Source organism: Corvus kubaryi, unplaced genomic scaffold (genome assembly GCF_017639235.1).
Source record: "Corvus kubaryi isolate FWS band 111438036 unplaced genomic scaffold, C.kubaryi_AGA036_p1.0 37396, whole genome shotgun sequence".
Taxonomy (NCBI): domain Eukaryota; kingdom Metazoa; phylum Chordata; class Aves; order Passeriformes; family Corvidae; genus Corvus; species Corvus kubaryi.
In genome coordinates this window covers 30,702,816-30,722,241 of record NW_024581135.1, presented here as the reverse complement: position 1 = coordinate 30,722,241, position 19,426 = coordinate 30,702,816, and the positions used below count along the sequence as shown (strand labels likewise).

The 19,426-nt window shown below is 40.4% G+C and overlaps 1 protein-coding gene across 6 annotated transcripts in view; it reads left to right on the top strand.

The window, feature by feature from the left end:
• The first annotated feature begins 83 nt into the window (after positions 1-83).
• PMS1 (PMS1 homolog 1, mismatch repair system component) overlaps positions 84-19,426 on the top strand; it is a 42,250-nt gene continuing 22,907 nt past the window's right edge. Inside the window, exons 1-7 of one of the 6 annotated variants that reach the window (XM_042040961.1) lie at positions 84-231; positions 1,486-1,543; positions 2,254-2,407; positions 4,523-4,705; positions 6,635-6,737; positions 7,843-8,006; positions 19,285-19,401. In XM_042040961.1, the coding sequence (XP_041896895.1) occupies positions 2,276-2,407; positions 4,523-4,705; positions 6,635-6,737; positions 7,843-8,006; positions 19,285-19,401 (699 nt within the window). In that variant the 5' untranslated portion in view covers positions 84-231; positions 1,486-1,543; positions 2,254-2,275. Of the gene's footprint in view, positions 309-1,453; positions 1,544-2,253; positions 2,408-4,522; positions 4,706-6,634; positions 6,738-7,842; positions 8,007-19,284; positions 19,402-19,426 lie in introns of all 6 variants that reach the window. The other 5 variants (XM_042040959.1, XM_042040960.1, XM_042040962.1 and 2 more) reach the window with 5 other exon arrangements.

Genomic DNA, 19,426 nt, shown 5'->3' with positions numbered 1-19,426 from the left:
AGCGCAGCCGCGGGGGCAGCAGGAGGGGGGAAGCGCCGCCGCCTCGCTGAGGCCGCGCCGGGGCCGGGGCGCCGCTTCCCGCGGGCGGCCGAGCCGGGGCGGCCGAGCCGGGGCGGCCGTAGGCAGAGGCCGGGCAGGCCCTGGGGAGTAGCGGGCGCGTCGCCGAGCGGGAGCGGTGCCCCGCCTCTCGCAGCGAGAACCGGGAACTGCGGACGACTCGTGCGGTTTGGGGTAAACTCGAGGGCCCGCAGGGCTTATCTGCAGCTTTTCGCCCGCTTTTTCGTCTCATAAACCGAAGAATTGCCTCAGTGCGTGGTGGGGAGGGTCCCTGAGAAAGGCGGTGGTCGGAGGGGGGGAGGTTCTTGGTGTGGCTCCAGACGTCTGTGGTGCCGGAGCCGTGAAGTTTAGGGAGATTTTACTCCCGGTTTAGCTGAGGATGTGTAGAACCGCAGTTGTTGGCATGTCGGACTTGCTGTAGAGGGATACAGGAATTACATCAGTGATGGGGCTCACACGCAGAAAATACTGTGCTTTCCCACAGAACACAGCTGTAACGCGTCTGGTCCCTGAAGAGTTACAGTAGTAAGGAGGCTTGAGCTGAAATGTGTGTATTTTAGTGGGGGGAGACCCCAACATTTTAGCAAACAGTCCTCAGGGGTTGGATGCATTTCCGTAGGTAGGAAGTCCCAGAGGTCCCTCTCTACCTCCCAACAGGTGTTCCTGAGACATGGCCAGTGTCGCGTCCCTCAGTTTGGGTCCAGGGCAGGGGAGGGCACACCAGGAGATGGTTCCTCTCCCAAACTGCCTGCATCAGTCACACCTCATAAAAAATATGTCTTTGAGATCTGCAACATTTCTGTTTTAAGATCCTCCCATATCTTAGTGTCTTTTGATGGAGACATCCAGCTTCCATCTGATTTACTCCCATGAGTAACTCATGAAGCACTTGACACAGGAGTCCTGTACAATGTGTGAATGCCTCAAAACCTGCCTCTCTGAACACGTGTACACGATATTAATATTGGTCCATCTTCAGCAGTGCACCTTTTCTCCTGCTCCTCTTGTTTTCCAGTTGGTGGAAAAACAATTTGTCAGATCCCTTTATCACATCTGAAAGGCAAACTCCCTTTGCAATGTGAGTAACAACAAGAGAAAACCCCATTGTAGCTGTTCCTAGAAAAGTTTCAGTGCTGCTTGTACTTCATAACACTGTACTTCCTCCCCCTCAACCCAAGTAACCACATTTTTACTTTGTCTTTTATGTTTAAAGAGTAGCTGTCTTTAGAAGGATGTTGAGACAGAGAAATGTCCTGTAATTGCATCAGCTGCCTATGCCCTGCAGGGTAGTGATGGTTAGGGGTATTGGCTGCAATCCCTCACTAGGTCCTGACTGTGTCAGGAGGAAATCTGGGTTTGTTCCATTCCTCCACGTGTGCTCATATCCTTGGCACAGGTGCTGAGTGTGAAGTCTGTGTTCTTCAGCAGATACCTTGGAATGAATCAATGGGGAAGCCAGGACTGTCAGGATTGTTTGCCTTTCAGTGTAAGTAACATTATGTAACATAACCCAGAGAAGAGAAGAAGCCTGTTCGAACCATTCTTGAGGTGCAAAGTGCTGCCTAGCACTGCTTTTCCCCGCCTCTCTCATATGCATATAAAACTGTGGTTGAGTTCTTTTTTGGCAGGCTACAAGGATCAGCAAAATAGCTTTCCTGGGGCTTGGCTATTTATTCAGTGTAGGTAGTTAAACAGAAATGCATGCTAAAATTCACAGATCCACATACAATCTCTTCATGGTAGAGTGTCTGTAAAATACAGCAAGAATTTTATAACTCTTCGTGTTTCCAATGATTAAAGGAAGAAATCTCCACTGCTTTATAAGGCATCTTCATTTTTAAGTGAGAGATGGAGTGACATAAAATGACCTGCCTGAGGACACACAGTACATCAGATCAGAGAGGCAAGATAGTAATGGGGAAATGTTTTGGGTTTTGTTTGGTTTTCATTTTTGCCGGTAGATCACATTGCCACTGAGTATGGCTTTTCCTCAGCACCACGGTGTTGCCTCCCCATTTCTCTCCCAACACCTATTGACTGCAGAGGAAGCTGGGTCCTACTGTAACTTGAAGATTTCACTTTCCAGCCATAATGTTGGGGTTTTCTGCATTTAAAAGTTCCTGTGAAACAGTTCCTTAGAAATGTGTAATTTTAGTGTTCCTTTTTACATTCTTTTTCTGTTATTTTTCTATGCAGCTTCTTTAAATCTTATTCCATCATGAAACAGCTGCCTGGAGAGACAATTCGGCTCCTTTCGAGTTCTCAGGTGATTACTTCAGTTGTCAGCGTGGTGAAGGAGCTGATAGAAAATTCCTTGGATGCCAGTGCTACAGGCATTGATATTAAACTGGTAAGTTTTTCTCTCAAAAATAATTGGATATAAAATAAGAAGCATGAAAAATTGTTCCCCTGCAAATGTGGTTTTTTAGGCTATTGTGGTTTGGGACATGGTGATGATTATTATATGTTTATATGTATATATTTTTACCTCAACTGAAAATGGTACAAAATTAGTTTCCATTTGTGTTTTTGAGGCTCTGCTCTGAAACAGTAAAGCATATTTGTGCTTCTGAGTGTATCATGGGGGAAAAAATCTCAGCTTCCTTAATCCTCCTTTTCCTACATAAAATTTACATTTTCTGACTAATAGCCTGTTTTAAAAGATGTTTGACTTGGATTTGCTGCTAGGCAGACATATTTAGTGTTCATTACAAAGTATTTTCAGAAAGGTGAAAATGGAGACAATGGCGAAGGTTGATGGCCATTCAAAACAGAAGACATTTTTATAATACAAATCACCACCCTGTCTCTAATTAGCATGGTGAACTCTGGCTACTTCTAACTCTTTATTTTATAAGCTGTTAAAAAAAGTTGACACGTCACTCAAGGATAGTTTCTGACAGTAGAAAATACTACTTTTAATAAAGAATTTGAGCTTTTTTTCCCCAAAATTGGGTAAAATGGGTAACTAAGCTGCTTCTCTTGCTGTCATATTTCTGCTCTTGCAGTGTTTTGTCAGCAGCTGTATAGCAGCAGTATCTCCTGCTTAGTAAGAAGGAAGTGTTGTTATATCCCGTATAAATGTATGTATTCAGAATTGTATCCAATTTCCTTTTCTGCAAATAACAGTGCATGTGTAGGATATTCTTGAATTAAGCATTAGACAAATGCTCTTAATTAGGAGAGCAGTTCAATTTCTGCTTGTTTCTTTGTCCATGTCTGCTGTATTTTCTGAATGACTCTAGAGTTTTTCCATCTGAGAATGGTTTCCTGCAGATGCCAAGGAATGTGTTTGTTATTGCCTTAAGTGAGCTGAAGATACTCTCTTTGCTATGGTCTGTCAACATCTGTCTTTTCAATATTTAGATTGCAGAGTACCTTGCTTCATGGGTAACTCCAAAGTGAGTATTGTGTGCACAGCTGTGGGGACAAGAGTTTTGGAATTAGATCCTGGGAGCTTATCAGTAACTGTGAGAAGTGAACAGAAAGGTTTTGGAGCTTTCCAGAATAGTTGGAAGAAACCTTGCAGAGGAGAGAGCCCTCTAACCAGCGTGGGTTTTACAGCACAGTAACCAGCTGTTTTCATAGTGAGAAGTCCCAAATCAATTAAAAAGAGCATTTTCAACCATTTTCAGTGCATGAGTCATTTACAGTACTCTTACATTCTTTGTCAGTCCAGCCCAATCCAAAACACTGTAGTTCCAATCAAACAAACCTGGCTTTACACAAGTTTCAGTGATTAAAAGAGATTTGCTGATTATTCTGTGGATACTAGGGGAGAAGAGAAAACCTACACTGTGCACAACTCTCGACAGTAATACCGTAAAACAGTGGATTTTTTTCTGGTATTTTTTAATGGGAAATCAAAATAACTCTGACCATGTAATAGAGGTCAATGACCACATTAATTCTGGATTAGGTCAAAAGCATAGCAGAGAAGAGAAACTTTGAAATTCCATTTTGCAGCTTGATGGGTTTTGCCTGAAACTGCAGCATTTTCATTGTTTTAATCTTTTTCAGATGGGATAAGAGGGCATAGTTTACCCAATTTGCCTGAACAAAGATAACAATTACTTTTTTGCAGACAGACAGGAATGAACCTGAAGATGGAATGGTTCTCAGATAGAAGTTGTGGCAGTGGTGAACTGTAGTCGGAAGCTTTGGCTGGTGTTTGTCTTGATTGACAAAATGGCCATAGGTGATGTTATAGGTCTCTTTTTGAGCTTAGGTTTTGCTGTTTCCAAATCACAGGATATGAATTATGATATTTAATTGGAGAAACCATCACTGTTATCCTAACATGATGTATTTTTCTTTTTTTTTTTTTTTCCTTAAACAGAGACATTTAATGGTTGCTCAGTTCCTCCAAACAAGCAAAACTTCCATTTCTGTATGGATGGTTAGAAGCTGTAACCTTAGCTGCTTCAAACTTGTGTCTTAATTAATTTGGTTGGTTCTCTTTTAGGAGAACTACGGGTTTAGCAAAATAGAAGTAAGAGACAATGGCAGTGGAATCAAGGTTGATGATGTTCCAGTTATGGCAATTAAACACTACACCTCAAAAATCAGCTCTTCTGAGGACCTCGAAAGGCTGACAACGTACGGTTTCCGTGGGGAAGCTTTGGGATCGATTTGCAGTGTGTCAGAGGTGAGCATTTGCTATAAATATGTAGCCTTTGTGTTATGATTTTTGTTGTCTGTATGTGTTCATGAAAGTTCTATTCTGTGCAAAGAGTTTAAATGTTCCAGCAGCCTTCCAGGGATATGCTTGTGTACGCTGCCTTTCTCCCCAGCCCCAGAAGCCATGTCATAATGACTTTCTTGTTAGTGTCAGTCCTGCCTTTCTGTCACACAGGTCACAGCAGTGCTCTCTTTATTTTCCTCTATCAGAACATGTAACAGACGGATTGTGTTGTATTCTCTTTCCTTTTGTATCAAGGAGTATCATGTCAAAGAGTATGGCTGAGTTGGCTACATGAATTAGGGTAAATGAAGACAAGGAGCAGCAGATGATGGCCAGGAGAAATAATTTCAGGGAACTGATGGCTCACATAGCCACCATTCCAGTAATGATTTCTGCCTCATTATCTAGGTGATCAGCAGTCATGGGATCTTGCTGGGCTCCTTATTGCTCTTTGACATGAATGTGACTGCAGTTGCACAAACTTTGTCCCTATGACTAAACAGGAACCTGCTACCTGACCTATCTGAGTCTGAGCCGTATGTTTGTGTTAGGAGGATTGGCAGTGTACTGATATTTGCGACTTAACTTGTTGGCTAAAAGTAAATAAGTTTGTTCAAAACCATCTGAAAAGTGTTCAGGCTGCTAAAGGCACAGCATCTGCCAGATCTGTTGTGCTTTGCCTTTCTGTATTCATGCTACACCAAGGTCAAGTTTTGGATTCGAGTCTGCCGAGGATTAGATCGTGCAGGAAGGTACCGATACCTGTGTCTGGTTAGAACCATCAGCTGTTGAGATCAGGAGAGATGATGTTACAGCTGGACTCCTTGATACCTTGGGCTACATTCACATTGCACTAAGCAGGAGTGGGTTGTGTATTTGGATGGGGATTTCCAAAGATGCTTTCAAAAGTCTTGGTGTTTTGAAAGATGATGACAGACCTCAATCATTGGTTCCTTCTAATGAGCTCTCAGAGCAGAATGCCCTCTGTTCCGAGCTTCTAATCAACTCTATGGTACATTTCATAAGAGATGGGAGGTGGTCTGAGTGTATGCAGTGCTTTAATAGGTATTACTCCTTGTATCAGTAATTATGTTAATTAACACTCCTGGCATTAATTGTGTTCTACCTACCCAAACTGCCCCCTGAAGTTTCAGTTTGAAACTGTATTGGCCCTTAAGTAGGTCTGCAATACTGTAATTTCCAGTTAATCAATTATTGTTTTTCTCTCCAGGGGCATGACTGAATGCTGAATGATTCATATGAGACACTAAAATAAACCAAAATATCCTGAAACTCTGTATGTGTGTCAAACTTTGTCTTTCAGATGGTTAAAGGGCACTGGTTTTGTTGTCCACAATGTTGGCTCCTGAACTCTGGTTTATGACTGCTCTTGCTAAAGCAATCTGGTTATTACCGTAATAGCTTACAAAACATGCTGTGACTGATTGCTAGATATGTTTAGGTGTGGAACGATAATAGATTGTTTGTTTGAGAATAGTCTTTAAGTTTGTGGAATCTCACATGAATTTAAGTTTTTATAGTGTGTTTGACTCACAGAGGGTAAGAATGCAAAACTGTCGATTAAGTTTATTTCATCCTTGCTAGAATAGAAGCTAGAGCAGTGTGTGTTGTAGGTAGTAGGAATTGCTATGGTTTGTGTATTAGTGTATTAGAAATGCTTTTAGTTAAATGGATGGAAACATGCAGAATAATGCAGAATGTTTCTGTGCCTGTAAGAAATACCTGTAGAAGAAAAATTTTATAAACTAATTAACTGTAATTACGGTGATTAAAGTAACAGAGTGGTGAGTGTGGTAGCAAAGCTTATCTAAGCTCATTGTGAACTTTGTCTGTCCCTGATTAATGTAGTTTTCTTAAAATCATTCTCTTCAGGTTTTGGTCACAACAAAGACAGCTGCTGATGATTTCAGCATTCAGTATGCTTTGAATAGCAACGGACATGTAACTTCTAAAAAGCCTTCCCATCTTGGGCAAGGTAGGGATATCACTGTTCTGGTGTTGCACTGTGACAGAAGTACTTTGTGTTTCTCGGAGGCTCTATCTGATGTTGAAATACCTGTTGGGTACTTGAAGGCTGAGTATGAAATCTTTGCAGCTGTAGACATTTCTTGCCTTATGTCTGTCAGCTGAGAATGTGTCGTCATAGCAGAAGAAATGATACATCTTGAAAGTTGTTTAGATTGTAGTTATAAACTAGTTTCTCATTCTCTGACTCACTTCTCCAAGCTGACAGTGGAAATAGAACTTATAAAAATTAAATACTCCGAGTCTGTATAAATATATGAAATACTTGTTCAGGACCAAAGTAATGTTTCAGTATGTAGCAAAATCCTTGCTTAAAGAAGGAGGAGTTGCCCTGCTGCCATACATAGGAGTTGCTGGAAGCAGTGTGGCTGTAGGACCATGCAAAGTCACAATTCTTTCTAACCTGCTGGAAGGGTCTGTACCTACTTTTAACTAAGGAATCTTTTTAAGATTTAGCCTGTAGTGTTTTCTACAGCCAGAAAGCCTGCAGGTTGCAATGCCTTGTCTTTTCTTGAAATTGTTGAATGCTCTGACATATATTTAATGCTTTGCAATATCCTTATGGGCTAGGAATTTATGTGGTTGGGCTGGTAGATGAATATTCCTCCTCCTACCGTGTGCTATACCTTGAGCAGAGGTATCTGGCACTCCAGGTACTAGCCTAAAGCCCTTAATGAAGCACAGTGTTCCTTTGCCTCCAGATATGTGTGATTAGATTCTAGTCTGTTAATTATCATTTTACTAATGAAGGCTAACTTATGCACTTAAAGAGTCTTCAGCTTTATTTAGTGCTGATTCTCGCTATTGTTAGGGTGTATAAAAGTAAGCTTAATGCTGCAACCATAACTGTAAATAGAGAAGAGGAGTCAAAGCTCTTGACATACCTTTTTTGGGGGGGATGACTGCTAATTTGGTATATTTCTTCTCATGCTAATAACCTAATCTATTGCAGCAGCATACAAACATGTCTATTTAAGTAAAAATAGTTTCCTCAATATCCAGTCAGTGATTTGCTTTCATTGTAATTTCTACTTATTTTTATCACCTGCTTGCAGGTACTACAGTAACAGTCCTAAATTTGTTTAAGAATCTTCCTGTAAGAAAGCAGTTTTACTCAACAAATAGAAAATGTAAGGAAGAACTGAAAAAAGTCCAAGATCTACTGACAGCATATGGTATCATAAAACCGGACCTGAGGATAACATTAACACATAATAAGGTAATAATGAGGTTTTTTTCTGTCAGCTATCTTAGGGATCAGTTTCTGATGAGAATCTCTGCAGTTCATGTAGTGCTTATATAAAATCTTTCATTCCTGAAATTTTTCTTTCATCATAGCTTTGTTTTGGACTTCCACTTACTTTTTCCTTTCATAGGTGTACATTTATAATGGCTACAGATTTTGATGTTAAACTCCTAAAACTCAGGCTCAGGTATTTTTGGTCTCTTGCAGCAGATGCCTGGTTAGATATATGAAATATAAAAATTATTTTACATGCTAGGGGTTAGTAAAGATGGTGGTATTTTGCAAACAAAGAAGTGAGACCTTACTAGACCACGGGGCCTGATAAAGTGTTAACCAAAGCCACCTGAAAAAAACTTGCAAAACTTACTTTTTAGGCTGTCTACCTGGATAGAAGCTATAGTTCATAGAGGCAGCTTGCTGTATTCCGAGTCATAAGAGCTTAGTACATAACAATGATTATATTTTAGAAGGCTGGAAAATTCAAAACAATTTGAGTCATTGGTGTAAGAACAGTAACGTATGTTCTAACAACAAGCTTTAGTTGAGCTAGTTGCTCTTGGTTTAGACCTAGGAGGATGAATGCAGAGGTTACTTTGACTTCACTGCATGCTGAATAGTATTTCTACAGCACACCTACTGAAATGACATGTTGAGCAGTTTGCCTTAACCTGACCCAAATTTAACATGGCAAATTTTATTGGCTATACCCTGGCTTTTTACACCTCCGAGGGGGAAGTTGTGCTAATGAACTTCCAGGTTGCCGCAAAGTAGAGAGTGACATCTCGTGGCCAGATCCCTCAGCAATTCTGTTTTTGTTCTAGAATAACGCTGTTTGTTGGTATTTGTCGTGTTCATTGAGACTTGATCAGTTACCCCATCAATCAAACATTCACACTTCAGTTCCTTTTCAGTGGGAGAAGTAAATGGCACTGTGTGCTTTTCTGAAACGATAAGAGATTTCCCTTCCTTTTCTGCACTTGCTTATCATGCTTTGATTGTATTTATGTATGTATTTTTAAATATCACTGTGTAGATACTGTGAAAAACTAAAGCTGGCTGCCAGGAAAGTGGAGCTACTTGCAGTCTTATTTCATTGAGATCACCGAGAGTTTGAAACCAGACAACTAGGGGACTGTCTGCTTCTAAGATTGTACTGACCTCCTCGACAGATCTAGCAGTGGTTCACAATACTGGTCTTTAAATGTTAGTTAATAAGACTAATTTTGCATTATTGGTTGCTTGTTTTTGCCCTCTCTGACAAGTTGCAAATGCTATTTTCTTTCTGGTATTTTGATTTAATCTGCTTGATCAGACTATTGAGTATATCAGGGCATTTTTTTCTCTGCTTAATTTAGTACAATGGCAGTAAGGTACAAGAAGGTGATCACATGTCTTTTACGCAACACTTCCTGCAAAAATGGTGTGAAGAGTGGCATGATAGTTGCCATTGCACACTGGGGGTTTTTTGCACCTCTCCTATTAGCTTCAGAGGTATGTTTTTCAATACCCAGTTTGAGGGGTTATATGAATGGGTAAAAAAGCTATCTCCAGGCAGTTTCGTTCACTGTAATGATAGAGGTGGTGCTGATTATTTTTACTCTTCATTTTGCACTGCCAACCTTTTGTTCACTTAATTTTTTTTTTTTTAAAAAGGAAAAGACGTGAGAAAGTGCTCAAACATTTCATCACAAGAGGTCGCTCAGTAGCTATTGCTGAGACAGGAAAATTAAAGGCTTAAGTAGACAGAAAGTGTAGTCTGTCTCTCTGCATGTGGAGATGCTTTAAAATAGTCTGAAAATTAAAAACTGAACTGAACTTTAAAAAATTTGAAATCAGATTCCTACCTTTCTACTGCCATTAGCATTCCATGCAAAATAAAAAGTTACCTGTTGTATCATACCTTTTAAAAAACTTGAAATTCTGAATTTCCAGTGTGTAGCAACTTGCAGTAGGTCAATGTGCATTTGTTTTACCTTATCACAGAACATGAATATTCTTTATTTCTTTTTCCTTTATATGCTAAATATTGTTGTCATTACAATTATTAATTTGGATCAGGAAGGTGTTTTTTCTATACAGACACTACAGCATATCTGTGCTCTAGTAATACCCTGCTGAATAGGGTTGTTGGTGATTTTTTTTTAGTGGGTGTCTGTTATATTTTTGTTAGAAATGTACTAGGAGGAAGAATCAACTTTTTAGAATAGCTTCATTTTTTATGTAGCTCATAGATTATGTCTTCATTTAAAGGACAAGTTATATATGCAAATATTCAGAGGAGTTCTTAGAATCCCAAATTCTTGAGGCTGAGCCAGTACTTTCTGTTGCAATGGAAGAAGATATGTGTTGTGAGTACGATCAGGTTCCGGGGCTTAAAAGAGCAAGAAGATAGCAGAGATGAACTATTACAGAAGGAGATAAGGAAAGATGGGTTTAAAGAGTAAAAAAGATAAAAAGTGAAAAAAGTGTAAATGAAAGTGTATTTCAAGGAAGCTTTCTCAATAAATTGCAAAACCAGTGCTTTAAAAAAAGCCACACCGGAAAACAGAACCAAAAACAACCCTTCCCCAGAAAAACCAAATTCCCCCAGTTTTTAAAGTCCTGTACTTTATATGAAGTTAAAGGAGAATGGTGAGTTGGATGGGGTTTGAGCAACTGGTCTTGTGAAAGGTGCCCGTGGCTGGACAGTTGAAACCAGATGGTCTGCAAGGTCCCTTTCAACCCAAACCATTCTGTGATTCTGTGAAAGCATAGCCTTGGCTTTACTGAGGAAGAATGTAGTAAGGCTGAAACTGTCATAAAGTGTCTGAGCTTAAGCATCTGGAAATGGTTGCCTAATTGATTCCAGCAGAAACTTACTTTGGCAAGTCAGGCCTCTTACTGAGCTGTTGAAGTAGAGATGGTTTTAGGATGCATGATACATTGCATGTGTAATTTCCACCATGTTTGATTGCATTTTTTCGAAAGGTGTATGTCTTAAGCTTGTGAATGAAATTTCCAGAAATTTTTCTCCTTGCTACATTTTATATCTGTGTTAGTTTGGAAAATACTGATTTGCCATTAAGTGTGGTTCTTCACAGAAAGGAAATCAGACAGTCCTCTTCCAGCCTTTGGTTGATTTTTAGTGGGTAAGAAAGTAGATATTCTCTATTCCTCCTCATATTTATTTATTGTGGGCTCTCCATCAGTGGGCTTCCAAGATAGGAAACACTCAATTGCTCTTTCTGCTCAGAATGTTTTGTTTTCATTAGCAATAAATAATGAATCACTTTGCAGATCAACTCTTGAGGTACTAGTGCTATTTTGACAACTTGGATTAGCTAGTGCTCCTTCTTTTTATGAAGGTTTATCCTGCCAAGACATTCTTTGAATACTGATAATGTTGATCCTCTTGCCAGTATGGTTATGTTAGAAAGAGGTATTTTTCTTCTTTCATCACCATGTTCCTTGAAAGCAAATTGAATAATGAGACAGCCAAATGGAAATAATTTACATGAGTATTTAGCAAGTTTATTTAAAGTTAATGTTATCTGAAGGCGTGTTAAGAACATTTCAAACTCAGCTACTGCTTAAACTGCCTCAAACCCTTCAGCCCCAAATGCCATGTTCTAGCAACCTCTGAGCTCTGGCTGTGTTTTAACCAAGGTGGTACAACACAGCTTTTAGTAGTTCCAGCTCTTTTTTGGAACTGAATTTTTCATGCTCTTCTCTGTTTAATACCAGTAGCCCTCGGCTCAGTCTCTACAAACCACTGATGTTGAAGAAATGCCTTTCTGTTTTGTAAGACTGATGACATGGAATGCTTTAATTCTGTTTCAGTTGCCTTTATTCCACAAATGCCAAAATGAGCAAGGACACCGAGTAACTATACCTATTTTAGCAATATCAGATTTAGTAGAGCCAAAAAAACTTCAGCAACAGATGGTTTAGATGGTGCCTATCAGCAGGTCATAGCGTGCACAACTGGTCCCATGTCTTGTGCAAAAGTACTGATGGGCCATAAGTAGGCTCAGTAAATTTTCCAGTTCCTCTTTGAGCAGCATAAGTGAATACTTTTTTTCCAGTGTTTTTCACACATTACATTTTGAAGCTTGGTCACACGCAGTTCTGCCTAGAGCTGTTTCTTGTTTGTTTCTCAAGAGAGTCATGAGTCAAAACTTTTGGATGCAAGGTCAATTTAAAAAGTCTTATAATAACTGTGGGTGGTATTCTTCCCCAAATCCCCTTTCGTTGGTGGTGTTGACTTAAAGGATGCCATCTTTGTTTCCTTTACAGTAAGTCTCCTCTATTTTCCAAAGTTGCATAATCTTAAACAACAGTTTGTATTAAATAATCCAGATCCAGGGTTTTTTCCTGTGTCCCTGCGCTCTCTAATAAGTGTGGGGTTTTTGAGATAGAGTGGGTGTGTTAGGGTAAATTTACCATTTTTAATAATGTCATTATACTTTGCATTCATTCATTCATTGTGCTTCCAAACTCTGCTGTAGCTGCATGTTGAAAAGAAATCCGAATTGAGCAGAAATAGCAGCACATAAACTCTATCTTGACTTGGAAAGGTTATTCTGTTTAATGTAATGATGATGAATGAAATCCCTCACTAATCTGTGTGTCTTAAAATATAAAGAGGAATTACGATTGAGAATCTGCAGTGCTTCCATGCTAACCTGGAATACAGCTCAGTGTTTGCTTCCATTCGTTGTTCAGTGGCTTTGCTGAGAAAGCCAAACAGAGAGTTAATTATGGTGTTTTTTTGTGCTGAGGACACCTGTCCACTAGGAAATGCGCTGAGACCCTCAACTCAATTTACAGCAGCCAGAGAACAGCTGCCAGATGGTAACTACTTTTGGTCACTACCAACCTGGTTGAATTTGAACTGGTGACCCAGAGGTGAAATGCTTTATATCCTATTACTAATTCCTTGAGGTTTCCAGTTTCTCATCCATCACTTTTTTCAAATGACAGCACAGTATATATCTAAAATCTCAAAACAATTACTGTTTCACATATGCGGTGTGTGTTGCAGAATCTGAGATGTGCCTTTGCAAGGCTTTTGCACTCACACTGTAGGCTTAAAAAGGTTAGTGGAAAAAAGGATGTTTCCAAAGCCGCATGGGAATTTTCCCTCTTCTTTAGCAAAGTACTTTGTCACTGTTATATATATTATTTGTTAACTACTGTTTTACAAAAGGCTTTTAAACCTCCTTTTATTTAAATAGAATTCACTGTGATGTACATTTTCTGAATCACAATTTTGGATTGGAAACTGGTTTTTGACTGTACTTTAATTGATTATGAGGCTTTATTTATTTATTTTTTCCTCCTGCTAGGGAAGTGGAATTTAATAGAATCTTAGAATTATCTTGAGTTGGAAGGGACCCACAAGGATCATTGAGTTCAACTCCTGGCCCTGTACAGGATATTCCAGGAATCCCACCACGTGCTTGAGAATGTTGTCCACTTGTTTCAGGGACTCTGTCGTGCTTGGTGCTGTGACCATAGGCCTGGGGAGCTTGTTCCAGTGCCCAGTCACCCTCCGGGGTAATTAACCTTTTCATAGAATCAGAGAAAAATTAAGGTTGGAAAAGACTCCAAGAGCATCATTCCAGCCTTTGACCAAATACCGCCATGCCCACTAAACCGTATTGTGAAGTGCCATGTCTGCTCAGTGTTTGAACACTTCCAGGGATGGTGACTCCATCACTTCCCTGGGGGGGGCCTTTTCCAATGCTTGACCACTCTTTCAGTGAAGAAATTTTTCCTTACACCTAACCTGGACCTTCCTGATGCACCTTGAGGCCATTTGCCTCGTCCTGTTGCTGGTTGCCTGGGAGAAGAGCCTGACCCTTACCTGGCTATGACCTCCTGTCAGGTAGTGAGCAATAAGATCAGCTCTGAGCCTCCTTTTGTCCAGGCTAAACACCCCCAGCTCCCTCAGGCTCTCCTCATCACACTTGTGTTCTAGCTTCATTGCCCTTCCCTGGACACACTCCAGCACCTCCATGTCTTACTTGTAGTGCGGGGCCCAAAACTACACGCAGGACTTGGGGTGTGGGTTCACTAGTGCTGAGTACAGAAATACAATCACTTCCCTGGTCCTGCTGGCTACACTATAGAGGGCAGGATGCCATTGGTTTTCTTGACCACCTGGGAACACACTGGCTCATGTTCAGCTGCAGTCAGCCGGCACCCCCAGGTCCTTTTCCAGTGGGCACCTTAATAGCCACTCTTCCCCCAGCCTCTAGTGCTGCAGGGGGTTGTTGTGATCCAAGTTCAGGACCTGGCACTTCATCTTGTTGAACCTCACACCATTGGCCTTGGCCCATCAATTCAGCCTGTCCAGATCCCTCTGCAGAGCCTTCCTGCCCTCCAGCAGATCAACACTCCCACTCAACTTGGTGTTGCCTGCAAACTGACTGAGGGTCCCCTTGATCCCCTTTTCCAGATCATTGGAAAAGATATTAAACAGGCCCTGATACCGAGCCCTGGGGAGCAGTAGTAGTGACCAGCTGCCAACTGGATTTAACTCCCATTGACCACCACTCTCTGGACTTGGCCATCCAGACAGAGTGCATCCAAAAAGAGTGCACCTGTCCAAGCCATGGGCTTCCAGTTTCTCCAGGAGAGTGCTGTGGGAGACAGTGTCCAGGGCTTTACTGATGTTTGGGTTACATCCCCAGCCTTCCCCCCATCCACTGGATGGGTCACCTGGTCATAAAAGGAGATCAGGTTCTCTGAACACCCATGGCTGAACACGTGTGATTAAAGCAATCAAAAAAAGTACAACTCTCAATAGTCTTTGGAATTCTTGAAAGGCTTTGAAGACAGACATTACCAGATAAAGACCCTTGGCTCCTTGTAATACGTCTCCTCTCCTAACTAACCTCCTAACTCACAAATCCAAGCATTTCTCCACGGTGTCATGCTCAAGAAGCCCTTTTAATTGAGAGGGTGCTCTGTGTCATGAACGGGAAATCTGAGTAAGGTATACACTGGAATTTGTAGAATGAACAGTGCTGTGGAACATGACTGTCTTTCAACAAATCCCCTTGATGGCTCTAATATCCGATGCCCATGGGATAGACAGGTATGTAACTGCATCTGATGAGGGGAAAAATGGTGCCTTGAGTTTCTCTATTGCATATCTCCACTGGTAGTTGTCCCAGCATCGTGTACAAAATGGGGTGTACAAACTGATTCCTATGGGGTGAGTATAAAATATCCTGGAAAATAGTTGATTAGTTGCTTAATTTTTCTATAAGCTAAATTGAAAAACTGTTGTGATTTCTGTTTTCAAGGGTAGTTTATGTAAGGGTTCCCTTTTTAGTAAGGTAACTTATATTGGTTTTAAAACAGGACACCAGTTAAGGCACGGAGCTGAAAAACACCAGTGCTTTTCAAGGCTGGTATTCTAAAGAAGGTGGTGAAGACTTTATATTGATCAATTTTTGATCTTAGCAGATAGGTTTTCTTTCACTGCAGAGAATGTGCCAGCCCTTGGAGCTGGGTGTCTGTGCATCATTAAGCCGAAGAGCTTATAGACACCGTACAGGATGATGTGGTTTTGTTTCCCTTGGCCTCAATCAAACTTGGGATGTTTCTGCCTGGCTTTGTTCCTGTTTGTGTACTCTCTTACCAGGTAGGAAGCAATGCTTTCATTTGAAGCTTAGTAAGGTATTAGGTTTGAAGTCAAGAAGCTAAGGAACATACTGGCCCAAAGAGTTATCTGCAGTGAGATCTCAGATGCCAGGGTGACAGGATGTTTGAAGCATGTAGCACAAAATTAAAGAGACTGTGAAATGCAGTTCTCTTTTACAGAGCTAACTCAGGTTACCAGCCTATAGCTCATGTACAGCTGCTTGCTCAACTAGACTTTTACACCCTCAAACTTTATTACAGGGTGAAGAATATGACTGTCATGAAATAAATGAAGAAAATAGGTGTGGTTTGGGTAGTAAAAGTCTCCTTAAAGTTACTGCCATTATGTAGTAATAAGGTAAATGGAATGAGTTGGTTTAACTCATAGCATCATAATTGTGCTGAAGTAGCCACAGTTGGAAACAGCATCCAGTCCCAGCTCTAATTAAGATTTTCCTTTTATCTGGGATTGCAAATCACTGTAGCTGCTGGTAGAAACTCTACAATATGAAGGATAGTTAGGGATGCAGAGCAACTGCATTTTTTTTCTCTGTTCTTCCTTGGGGTCTTTGAAGAAACAAATACTGAGCAGCTCTTAATTCTCTCTAGTGCTGTATAGCAGGGACCTCGGTGGGAAGAGGTTGCACACTCTTTCTCCACCCTTTGCACATTTTTCAAGGAATCCTTCTGTGCCTTAGGTGTTCATCTTGAAATAACAGATGCCTAGTCCATGTGTGCGTGGAGTCATAGAATCACTTAGGTTGGAATGTACATTGTCATCCTCCTGCCCATGTCCTAGGGCTGCCTGGGGTGGGGAAATAGGTACACACAGGCACACACATAATTATCTTCTGCGTATGTGCAATAGATTTTATATGCGTTATGACATTTTGTAATATCTGCATCGTGCAATCCCCTTCAATGAAACAGAGAGGTGGGATATATTTGGCTAGCTCTTGCAAAACCTAAGATGGGCCATGTGTAATAATATATCTTTGAGTAGGCTGTTTCTGCAGCGTCATCATACTGACTAGAGTCAGATTCTTCCTTGGCTCATCCTAGACACCCGCTTTATATGACCTAGAAAAAAAAATATGGGGGGTGTGTGAGGGGTATATTTTTAGCTAAACTAAAGGGTATAAGCAAGGTTAAAAAAATAGGGTGTTGCAGGGACCTCATGGCAACACTTTCCAAAATAAATGAAATGGAACAGGCATTGTTTCTCTGATGTTTTTTAATGCCTGTTGATGCATCTGGTGAATCTAGAAGAATAATTTTTTGTAAATTACAAGATCTTCCTGTGTTGTTGCTTCATAATGTGTAGCCAGGGCTAAAAATGAATGCACACTATGCTGTCTTTATATGGTGTAGAAATTTAGGAGTTGCATGGCCTCTTCAGTTTGTAGGCTTTAATTTAACCTACAGTGGTAACTATTTCCTAAAATTTGTCTGTAGTACTGAGTATAAATATCTGGTGAATATATGACTATTTAAAGAACTAAGCTGAACCTATTACAGTATCTACTTTTAGCAAGTTTGCATTTAATAAGTTCTTATTTTCCAGAGTTTTCTTAAAACAACCTTACTCAAGCAATCTTTTCACAGTTCTGAGTATCAGCCATTCAAGCAGGTCAAGCTGTGTAATAACCTTGCAATAATCAGCAGCTAAGATTTATATCTGTACCTGCAGCATCACACTAGGATACCCTAAAATAAACAGCATGATGTTTATATTAGTCATGTAACAAGTGTCTTTCTCAGTTTGGTCACATGCATTTAATTTAAAATACATCCAGTAAAGAAAAAAAATCACTTGGCACTTTCTGTTTCCATTTTAAGTAATCAATTTTAAAATAGAAGCAGTACAGGATATGTTTTATAAGAGGAGCTATAAAGAAGAGGACAGATTCTTTCATCACTCCAGGATGTCTTTGAGGAGGCTTAGAGCAGGTGTAGAGGAGAGAGGCTGAGAGGCAGCCCTGGGCTGTCCTTTGCCTCTGCCTGCTCTGGAGCACGGGGCGGGGGGGACTCCCTGCCGGATCTGTGGGCACCCAGCCCATGGCTCTGCTTGCTTGTTTCTCCTTCTCCCCTTTTTCTGTTCACTGCTCTCCCTGATGTAAATTGTGTTTTATGTTTGAGGGGTTCACCTCACTGTAGGATAACTGAGCTGTGATCCAGCATGTGCAAAGGGCTGTCAGGCTGCTGTATAGGGAATGAATTACATTCAGGCAGGGCTAAAAAGCCCCACTTCACAAATGCTGCAGATTGTACATGGAACTGGAAAATTAAAAGGTTTGGGGAATAGTTTAGGGTCAACAGTCTCAAAAGCTTTACAATTCCACCTGTCCTGTAGGAAGGGATTATCATGTTACAGGAGCACCGTGTTCTTCTGTGGAATTCATCCCTGAAGGGCAGCAAATATCCCCCTGGACAGGTGGAATTTTAAGGCTATGTATTGCATTTCTTGAGATGGATGCATGTGTATTTTTTGCTCTCTCACCATCCTTTCACTTAACATCCTGTGCTTGAATACTGTGAACTCATTTTGAATTTACTGGACACCTAGTACCTACTAAAAACATAAATTTTAACAGCACTGTAACATCCAATTTAAAATGCAACATTCTGCATTATTTTTCCTTTTGTGTTTAAAGGTTGCACATTGAATACACCCAGACAGCTAACGGTGGCAAAAATGAAGTGGACCTAAATGTAGCAGTCTCAGTTGCCTAGAAGCAGAAAACTAACCAAGGATAACATTTTTATTGTTGATACAACGGCAATGAAAGCAGATTCAGAGTTAAATTTGTGACTGTTTGGTATAGGACTTCTCATTAGTGATAGACAAAATTTCACTTCCCAAAGTAGCTAATACCTTCTGTATGCATAAGTGGACTTGACAAGTAACTTCTGTTGCAAGTTGCAGTTCATATTGCCTTACTGTATTTATTAAATCTTTGTAATAGTATTTCAAGACATGTAGCTAATACAGCAGATATTCCTTCATCCTTCTAACTTGTACAAGATTTTCATTAGACAAATAACTGCTTTCCTAATATAGTTCCTTAGAAAGTGTTTTTCTTTCTAAATGGCAGGCTTGTCATAGACCTAGAGTATGCAGGTGAGAGAGATGGATGGACAGCTAATAGCCTGATCTCTACCAAAACAACCTCTTTGGTACAAATAATACAAGCATTGCCGTGCCCACCTTCAAATGTTGACCAGCCTGTGAGAGACATGTCATAAACCCTCAATTTATATGCTCAGGAAAAGCACAAAGCCCTGCTTTATATCTAAGAGAAGTAGTATTTGTATTGATTTGGTTTTAACAGTTGCTTCAGGTACAGAAATCCAGAGTAGCCACAAAACATTCATGAATACAAGCTTTGCTTAGTTCTCCAATTGCTGGGTGTGTAAATAAGTAATACAGTATGAGAAGACTTGTCAAAAGGTACCATATCGAGTCTGTTAACACTGAAAGTTGTGATTTTCAGAGGGTCAAGGTACAGAATGTTACATATACAGTGTGTGTGCAGTTGCATATGCATGTTCATAGACATGACATGAGTTCAACCAATATAATGTCAAAAATTTGACTCTGTGCCATTTGTTTCAGGCAGTTATTTGGCAGAAGACCAGGGTGTCAGATCACAAAATGGCCTGTATGTCAGTTCTGGGAACAGCCGTTATGAGCAGTATGGTACCTTTTCAACACTGCTGCGAATATCCTGAGGTGAGTTTAAACTTCCTTCTCCCAA